Here is a 10,081-nt window from a genome sequence, read left to right on the forward strand (position 1 = left end):
ATTCAAATCTTGAATATTCTGCCATTCTAAAAAGGTAAAAATATTTCAAGAGTTTGTCTATTGTGAAATAGATGATTATATTGTCTAGCATTTGAACAAATGAATTTTCCAGTTGTACATACTTGTTCAAAAACTTTTCAGAATCCATATATTAATTTTAGTCCCTAGATATAAAAAGGCAATGAATGATAAGCTCCCAAGTTTTACAAAGGTTGAACTTTGTTGATGCTAAGTGGGTGATAATTTGAAGATAACAAATGAATCAGTAATTCACTTTAAAATTTATATACGTCAAGCTCAATTTATGTTTGCTAGACATTTAACAAATGTATGGCTTAATCTCATAACTCAATGTGTACTTTTGTGTATGAATATATATAAAATATATATAGGTTTAGGACATGAGTCTTAATATACACAAAAGTTATATAAAACTTCTAATTTTAAATTTTAAAGTTACCTTTTTAATATTTTAAGAAAAAGAGATTATGAATATAGGGAAACTCACTCACTGCCTGTCTTATGGTCCTGATTCTAAAAGTCTTCAAAAATATATTCTAGTAGCTTAAAAATTCCAGTTTTATTTACTAAAACTCCAAGTAAAAATACAAAATATCAAGAAATTCCTTAGTTCAGACTTGCTTGATTTCCAGATGAAATTTTAACATATGAAACAAATAAATAGCTAAATAAGATTACAATTACACGTGACACTTAATAAATGGGGAAATCAACAGGGCTTTCCTCTTCATCGTCAGACTGCTCGGAAGCAGCACCAGGGCTAGTTAGCTCCACTCCAACCTGCTCAGAAAGCTTTTTTAACTTTTCTTCCAAGAGAATATTTTTTTTCACTTCTTCCTTATAATTATACTTCAGATCTTCAATTTCTTCAAAAAATGAAGGATCAAAGTTTTCTAGTTCTTTTTTCAGCTTTTTTATTTCTTCCTAATAGAAACATAGTATATTTTAGTTACATGTAAGAGTACAAGCTTAAGGTTTGAACTAAAGAAGTTATTATAAACATGAAAGCCACAGTAACCTAAACAGTCAAATACATTCATAAAGGCAGAAGAATTTCCATAAACTTCATTAAGAAGGTTTTAATGGTATAGGGTAAGTAACTTCTGAACTGCCAAATTATCTTTCTGTAAAATATATTCTAAACTTTGGCTAAAATTCACTATTAGATTCTGGTGAAGTTTAATCTTTCTCTAAAAGTACATCAGGTACTTTGAGCATTCAGAAAACTATTATTCACATTTTAGTACTTTTGTTAAGATTTTTTGGTTTCTAACAAATACCAACTCTTTATTCAATACTGTTCAACTTTTTTTTTAAATATTTATTTATTTTTATTTATTACATTTATTTATTGTGTGTGTGTGTGTGTCCAGCTCAGCCCACCAGGGGGCGGGGCTGGCTGGCATGTGGTGCTGGAGGATTGAACCGTGGTCCTTGTGCTTTGCCAAGCTTGTTTCAAGTAGGTGCTTTAGACCACTGAGCCATCTCTCCAGCCCAATACTGTTCAACTTTTATAAGAGTATTCATGATCAAGGAAAAGCTGATACTTCTGCCTGGTTAAGTTAGACATCTGGAGAAGACAGAACTTGAGCTTAATGCAATTTAGAGTAGCCAGCGATTGGTCAGCTAGTTCCCAAGGCCCTTTGTTCTGTTCAGAGTATTAAAAAAGGTAAAGCATACACAACATTTTTAAGGGAACTATCACCCTAGGAAAAGATTCCTGAATAGAATATCGAAAGCTATGTAAAGACATTGTTCCCAATGTGACCTAAAACTTAAATCAAGAAAATATTACAAACAAAATGTAAAGTTCTATTGCTACAGTGCAAAAATAAATTTACTTTCTAATTGTTAAAAAAAAAAAAAAAAAAAAAAAAAAAAGAAACTACCACTTGATCCTTCCAGCCAGATCCTTTATGGGAAAAGATACTGATCACAAAAGGAGACTCAGATTCATGTCAGCTCCCCAAGCCCCCTCCAGGTACTGATGCAGCCAAGTCACCTGCCCGCTTGGACCTCAAGGTTTCCTCCATGCCGTCATCTCCCCTACCCACAGCTTTGCTTTCTGCGGGTCCAGTTATCTACAGTCAACTACAGTCTAAAAATAAGTTTGATGGGAAATTCGAGAAAAGACAACTCATATTATTTTTTCCCATTGAACACCGTTCCTGACAAGCAGTGTGATGAAATCTTGGGCTGTCCTGCTTCACCCTGCCCAGAAGTGAGTCACCCTCTGCTCATCGTTTCCGTGCCATAGACGCGGTGACAGTGCAATGTGCAACTCCAGTTCTCAGGACAGTCACAAAGCCTTTCTGTAGCATTCACTCACTTGGGTCCCCTTTGTGCCAGCAGGAAGTCATAGGACAGTCGTGGGTCTGTACGCTCATGTTTGCCAGCCCAGGCTTCCCTAGGACCTTGCTTTTTCATTGTCTGTGTTACAGTTGCTGTCTACAATGCTTGTGGAATTTTTTTTTTTTTTTTTTGTTTTTGCGGAACCTGGGATTGAACTCAGGCCCTTGCGCTTGCCAGGGAAGCGCTTATTCCACTGAGCCATCTCCCCGGCCCCTGCCTGTGGAATTTTGGTCTCATTATCTATGGCATGATCAGAAGACAGCAGACTCATTTGTTCTATTCTGTTAGTAGTTGTTGTTCATCATTTTTTGTGTCTAATTTATAAATTCAGCTTTATCATAGGTTTGTATGTATGGAGACTAGATGTATATATGGACTAGGATGCAATACTGTTTGTGGGTGCAGCCTCCCCCTGGGGAACACCCCCATCCCCACCATGGATACAGAGAACTATAAAATGAAAGGGGAGTTAGTGTTCTCAAAGTCCTTTCATTGTTCTGACATTTCTACCTCATGGAGCCTGGGTAGATTTTGCATCACAGACTGAAGAAACCCAAGAAGTTTACATGTGCTTATTTTACTGATTTACTTTAGGTCGGGGCCATTGTTGGTGGGCTCCTCCTCCTGGTGGTCACAGTCGCTGGTGTGGTGCTGTCAAAGGAATTCTGGAATTCAGATGCCAGCTTTCTGACCATCAGTTTCATCTTCCCTTTGATTGGTCACATCTCGGGCTTCCTGCTGGCTCTCCTTACCCGCCAGTCCTGGCAAAGGTACAGCTCATTCTCCATCGGATTTTCCTTTCTTGCAGTGCTGGGCCTTGAACCTATGACCTTCTCTATGCCAGGCAGGGCTCTCACATCCTCAGCCCCTAGAATATTTTTGAGGAAGGTAAATTAAACTCATGGCTCGTGGCAGGCTTTGCTGCCTTGGCTGCCTCAGAAGAGAGGAAGAGTTCTGACTTCCATGGTAGGCAGACAGGACACTCAGCGGAAAGAGGGTGAGAGGCTCTTGGAACACTTCGTGGGGACTAAGGGCCAAACTGATGGCAAGTTGTAATATGTGAAACTAGGTCTTGGGTATTAATGCAGTGTGTTGACCTCTGACACATTTCTTGCTGTATTCCAATAATTAGATAGGAGGGATGAAGTTGTTTCACTAAGCATAGAGATCCTTCTAGGGCCTGCACAAGTTTTAGGAAGTTAAGTCTTTATCCTGTCTTTGGGCCAAATTTTGGTGGTTTTTTTGGTGCCAGGAATCAAATTCAAGGCCTTACACTTGCCAGGCAGGCACTGTGCCACTGAGCTACATGCCTGGACCCTAGGCCAAAATTGTAAGACTAATTATGAAACACAAAAAGAGAAAGGAGAAACCTGGAGAAATAAATAACTTGTCTTAAATATCACCCTTACAGATTGATACCTACAGTTCATGAATGCTATGAAATAGTAAAAAATGGCAATATTCCATGTTGTCGTGCCTGCAAATGAGATGAGCATTGTTGTTAGGATGAGGAACAGAAAATTGATCTAAGCTTTCTGGAAGGCAATTTAGTATCATATCAACAGACTTATAAATATTAATGACTGTTAACTCAGTAATTTTACTTTTAAAGGTTTGCTCTAAAACTGGCTCCATCAGATATGCACATGAGTATTGATAGGCTAAGACTAATTGTAGTATTATTTATGAATATAAAAATGGAAACAATTTAACTATCTAATAATACAGAGATATTTAATTCATGACTAAGCCATGAGATGGAGATGATGCATCAATTTTAGTGATTTTGGAAAGGACTCACGAGGCAAGCTTTACCTCACATAACAGAATATGGTTTTTGTTTTGATTCCCACTTGGTAGAAGAAAGCAAGAAAGATTCTGTGTGTCGAAAAATACTGGCAAATATATTATTTGGTAATTCTGAGTAGTGAGAGTAAGGATATTGTAGTTCTTGATATTTTCTTTGTCTACTTTGAGTTTTTCAACACATATATCTATTTTAAAAAAACAGAGAAGAATTATTAAAAGTGAACTGTGGAGCTGGTGAGATGGCTCAGTGGTCTAAAGCACCTCCTTAGAACAAGCTAAGCAAAAAGCACTGGGACCGCGCACCACATGCCAGCCAGCCCCACCCCTTGGTGGGCTGAACTGACCACACACACACACACACACACACACACACACACACACACTAAATAAATAAATAAATAAATAAATAAAAAGTGAACTATGGGGTTGAATTCCCAAGGTGCAGGATGGGAGATTTCCAGTTGGCTTTATACTGCCACCATCTTACTAAGGAGCAGTCAGTGGTTTACCAGACATGGCAAGTTTCTGCCCAGGCTGCCTGGTTTACTCCATGCTACCATGCCGAGAGGCAGATACGTAACCCTCATGTTATTGATCAGTAGACTCTTCAGAGAAGTGATCTGCTCAGCTCCTAAGGCTAGAGCTAGTGGAGTTAGGATCTGAGCTTGGATCAGGGTGTTAGCTTTGCTGTTGCTTTGCAGATACTCAACACGGGCTACTTACAGGAGGACAGGTTATTTGGCTCACAGCTTTGGAGGGTTTGGTCCATGGTACACTGGCTCTGGGGCAGAAACAGCAGGGTGGGTGAGTGAGGTGGTGCAAAGCAGCTCCTGCTGGACAGGAAGCAAGACATGAGGAGGGCACCTGCAAGAGATAGACTCTCCCAGACGCATTCCAACAGGGCCCAGCTTCCTGACAGCACATCCGGCCATAAACTGTGATCCACACAATGATGCGGAAAGCACCCCCATGATCCACTCACTTTCCCAGGAGTCTCTTAACTTAGCTGACTTAATGATTAAGCTTAACTGAATCTGTTTATTTCCAAAATCAATTATTAGAAGCACTGAAGTTGAGTGGCTGGATGTCATAACTTGAGTCTGGAGAAGAGCATACTGTGATTATGAGGGTGTACTCAGTAGCCTTGTCCTCTCTACCACATGGCCTGACTAAAATGAGGACTGGGAGTGTGTTTGCCTGCTGAGTGGTCCAGGTGTGGATTCCAGCACTGTAGCTCAACCACACAGTGTTACTGGCAAATGACTGGAAGAAATGAAGGAGGAGAGGGTAGCAAGAAATAAGCAAGTACAAATACAATGTGAACCACAGACCTTGCCTTGTACCGTTGATTGTACTTCCAGCCCCATCTTCCAGTTAAGCTCATACATACCACATTCATGTTCAGAACACCTCTCCTTTCTCCACTTTCATATGGGAAAGCCTGCCAGCTCCCTTACCAGCTACAAACAGATGAGCTTAATCCAACCCCAAGTTCTGGCTTTTCTCTTCTCTGTCATCTTTCATTTTCTGCAATCAGCAAAACAAGAAGTATAGAAAAGTAGAAAAGACCACTGGCTTTTGTGTTTGTTTCTAGTGTTGTTTGGTTTGAACTGAACTCAACATTCCAATTTCATCTCCTCCTCTCCTTCTCTCCATGCAGACTGGCTGGGTGACTGCAAGGTCTCCTGAATAAGTCACCCTTGCACCTGTTCAAGGAGCTTTTTTTAAATTTTTGATTTTTGAGACAGGGTTTCACTCTGTATCCCAGACTGGCTTAAACCTTGCCATGATCCTCCTGCCTCAGCCTCCTGAGTGTTGGCATTATAGGAGTGTGCTACCACTCCTGGCATCCCCCTGGATATTTAGTTTCTATAATTTTCCCACGTTGAATGTTTCCTGCACTCCAGTATATAGCCTCATTCTTCTATGATGCTTTTCTAGCTACTCTGCAGCTTGTCTGGATTTTTGCAGCAATTACCCAGCCCTAGGTTAAATTTCGTCTTAGGTTATTACTGAACCTTGTGTGTGTGTGTGTGTGTGTGTGTGTGTGTGTGTCTCTTTCCATCCAGATTCCCAGAGCAGGTTCACAAGGTCCAGCCCACAGTGCCTTTCTGGAGACTGCCCTGCAGAGCAGGTGCCCTGAAAATAATTATTGAATGAATGAATCCAGCACATTTACTTCCTGACCTCAGGGCTTATGTGTGTTGTTATCCACAAGAGAAGGCAGGAGAAGAGTCCTTCTTGGTGATGCGTAACCAATGTTTTCATCACCAGGTGCAGGACAATTTCCTTAGAAACCGGAGCTCAGAACATTCAGATGTGTATCACCATGCTTCAGCTGTCATTCACTGCTGGGGACCTGGTACAGATGTTTAACTTCCCCCTGGCCTATGGGTTCTTCCAGCTGCTGGATGGACTGCTCATTATTACAGGTGGGTGAACTGTCACTGTGTCCATCCAGTTTACCAACTAAAAAAAAAAATCCAAACTTGTATCATGTTTTTCCTGTGATAAATTTTTAGCCTGATGTATTTGTGGACAATAAAGTACATAAACAGGATACTTTAAAGTGGTGGGTATTTTATAGAAAAAATGTTTTAAAAACATTTGAGGGGTCTTGCTGGATAGCTCAGTTGTTTAAAGTGCTGCTTGGGCAAGTCCAGTCAGGACCTCAGTTCAATTCCCAGCTCCAAAAGCTGTACCTCACCCATCCTTAAAGCAGCCTGAAGTAACAAAAAAAAAAAAAAAAAAAAAAAAAAGAAAATGTTCAACATCATTGATCACTCAAGAAATGCAAATAAAAAAAAAAAAAAAAGTCCTTCTCAAAGTTTTAGGGCCAGCCAGATAGCTCAGTGGGTTAAAGCACCTGCAAGCAGACACAGGGGCTGGGATGTTTGATCCCTGGGGCATGCTGAGATGGCAGTTGAGACTGGGCATGGTGGTGCATGCCTGTAATCCCAGCACTTGGGAGGCTGAAAACAAGTGGATCACTACAAGTCCAATCTAGTAGTGAGACCCTGAACACCTTGTAGACCCTTCCCTAAAAATACAGGAAAAAAAAAAAAAGCATTTGAAGCTGGGCATGGTGGCGCATGCCTGTCGTCTCAGCACTGGGGAAGCTGAGGCAGAAGGATCACTGGCGGACTGCCCCACTGAGTGACGACACGAATGAGGTGTCAGCAACCTGATGGAGGAGCCTCAATTCCAGAGAGCAAGAACTACTCTGATAGCCTGGAGCACCTTGTTCCGCAATTCCCCCAACTTCTTTGTGTGTGTTTATACACACATGGTGGAAACAGACACCAAGGGTATGCACAAGAATACAGTGCCCCCACATTTAGTCTTTGGTGACCCTGTTTTTTTTTTTTTTTTCCGGAACTGGGGATTGAACTCAGGCTCTTGCACTTGCCAGGGAAGCGCTTATCCCACTGAGCCATTCTCCGTGGTCCCTGGTGACCCTGTTTTTAATCCTGTGTATTTTCTCACCAGTGTATCAGGCATACAGGAGGCTGAAGAACAAACACAGACAGCAGAGCCGGGATTGCGCAGAGGCCCCTGCTGAGCGGACATCTAAAGAGACCAGTGCTTTCTTGCAGGGGGCTGAAACGTTGGCTGCAACCTCTGGGCCATCGGGGCCGAGTGGCCCTCTCACTTTTTGTGATCAGTGTGAACTTGCTGGCCAGACAGGCCCCAGCCCTCCAGAGCAGCCAGGAAAGATGGTGGGAACTGCTGGCTGGACGCCCCTGGCAGAGCCTTGAAGCATCAAGTGTTAGAAAACTTGTTTGTGTTTTTGTGCAGATTGCAAGCTGCAGTCGGATCACTTTCTGAGGTGTTCTGCCCTTTCAGGGGGCTCTTTGGGGTGCACAGGTTAGGGTCACTCTGTGTGCCTGCTTTCCTGGAATAGAGGGTGCACAGGGGGTGGGACCTTCAATGCCAGGGGCACCGCACCCTTCTGTGGGTTTGCATGCAACAAGAATCAGGACCCAGGCAGACATGGTCTCTGATGCAGGCTTGAGCTCAGCCTGGGTCCATGTCACTTCTTGAGCCAGGGCAGGTCCTTGTGGCACTCAGGAGAAAACTGTAGCTTTTACCAAAAAATGGAGCTCTTTTTTCAAACCACTGTTACTTATGAAGAGTCGGAATATCTTTTTTGATCACAGACACTATGGAAGCTTTGAGGGCAGTTAAAGAAAACATGGGTTCAAGAAGCAAAAGCTTGTATTGTCACTCCCTAGAGACCCACACCTCCACACGCATCCTGATCTGTGTGTGCACAGAGTCCTTTGAAGAACATGAGAATGGCCCATGCCTGTGCTGCTTGGCAGGGCAGAGGGGGCCATCACAAAGGCTTTCTACCCACGAGCCTGACCTACCTCACTCTGCACAGTGGCAGAGCCAGGGAAGCGTCACCATGCACATGAGGAGGTAACTCCTCACCCAGCTGTAGTCACAGCCATCCACAGCGCTCTGTGTGTGGGTGCCGTGGTGCCCTGCACTGGCACTGCCACTGCTTGCCAACCCGGCTGTCTGATGCTGGCTCCCTCTCCCCCCAGGACCTGGGCTCCTGCAGGCTTGCTGGACCATGGGAATTGTAAAACACCTCCCTTGAAACTCATTTGCAAAATCGGGCATGAAGCAGAGTACTTGGGGCCTTTGCCCTTTGCTGGTGTCTGTGCTGCACTGTTTCACTTTATGGACAGTAACAAATCCCAGTGGTGACGGTGCGTCTGTCCCACACATGGCCAGCACTTATTGTCATTTATCTTCTTTTTCTAATGTAAGGTTTTATAGTTTTTACACATTCAGCTTTGTTTGTCTTTTAAAATGTTTAAAAATTCTAAATATTAGAATATTTATATTTTTTGTATGGCACATGACTCTGTACAAATGTACTCAGCTCCTTTCGGGAGTCCATATGGGGACACAACACACTTATGCACTGCAGCGTGTGCGGAATACAGCCTGCAGTAGGTAAGCCTGCACTTCTCTATGCTGACATCATTAAAGATACTTTCCCCTATGTTTTTGTATTCCTTTGATGGTCTGAGTATGTACATATTTATTCTATTTTTGAATTCAATTTTTGGCATGTTAAAAATCTGATTTTTTATGCTTAATTATTCCAAGAGTATATATTTAATCCTTGCCTTAGTCATTCTCTTGTTGCTGGGACAAAATACCTGATCCACAAGTTAAAGGAAGAGAGGCTGCTTTGGGCTGCAATTGGTAGAGGTTGCGGTCCATAGTTAGCTGGCTCCTAGGCAGGCAGCGTGGCAGTGGGCTGTGGAGGAGAGCTGCTCATGTGAGGTGGGGGAAGCAGAGAGGGACTGGAGCCAGAGGAGGGGAATGGGCCCTTCGCAGCCACACCCTCACCCCCTGCCTCTCCTAGTGGGCTTCCCTCCCAACATCACATTTAGCCACAAACTAACTCATCAGGGGACTCATCTACCCCTGAGTATCACTCACCTGTGATCCTGTCACCTCCCCCAAGCCTCACCTATGAACACATGAGGTTTTGGGGTGACAACTGGATACAAACCATAACATTCATTTTGTCTCTACTGATAGAAATGCCACCTTTATCACATACATAATGTGCTTTTTATTTTTTTGGTACCAGGAATCACACTTAGGACCTTGTGCTTGCCAGGCAGGCGCTGTGCTATCGAGCTCTATCCACGGCCATAATGTGTTTTTTTTTTTTTTTTTTTTTTTTAATTTTATTTATTTATTCATTGTGTGTGTGTGGCCAGCTCAGCCCACCAGGGGGCGCGGCTCGCTGGCATGTGGTGCTGGGGGATTGAACCGCGGTCCCTGTGCTTTGCCAAGCTTGTTCCGAGTAGGTGCTTTAGACCACTGAGCCATCTCTCCAGCCCATATAATGTGTTTTTATTTGGGT

The 10,081-nt window shown here is 42.8% G+C and overlaps 1 protein-coding gene and 1 pseudogene across 1 annotated transcript in view; both read left to right on the top strand.

The window, feature by feature from the left end:
* LOC111816201 overlaps window positions 1-2,193 on the top strand; it is a 3,153-nt pseudogene extending 960 nt beyond the window's left edge.
* Slc10a6 (solute carrier family 10 member 6) overlaps window positions 1-9,405 on the top strand; it is a 27,603-nt gene extending 18,198 nt beyond the window's left edge. Inside the window, exons 4-6 of the mRNA XM_004629263.2 lie at window positions 2,968-3,143; window positions 6,457-6,614; window positions 7,672-9,405. Coding sequence (XP_004629320.1) covers window positions 2,968-3,143; window positions 6,457-6,614; window positions 7,672-7,940 — 603 coding nt within the window. The 3' untranslated portion in view covers window positions 7,941-9,405. The remainder of the gene's footprint in view (window positions 1-2,967; window positions 3,144-6,456; window positions 6,615-7,671) is intronic.
* The last annotated feature ends 676 nt before the right edge of the window (window positions 9,406-10,081 follow it).

Source organism: Octodon degus, unplaced genomic scaffold (genome assembly GCF_000260255.1).
Source record: "Octodon degus isolate 3935 unplaced genomic scaffold, OctDeg1.0 scaffold00028, whole genome shotgun sequence".
Lineage (NCBI taxonomy): Eukaryota > Metazoa > Chordata > Mammalia > Rodentia > Octodontidae > Octodon > Octodon degus.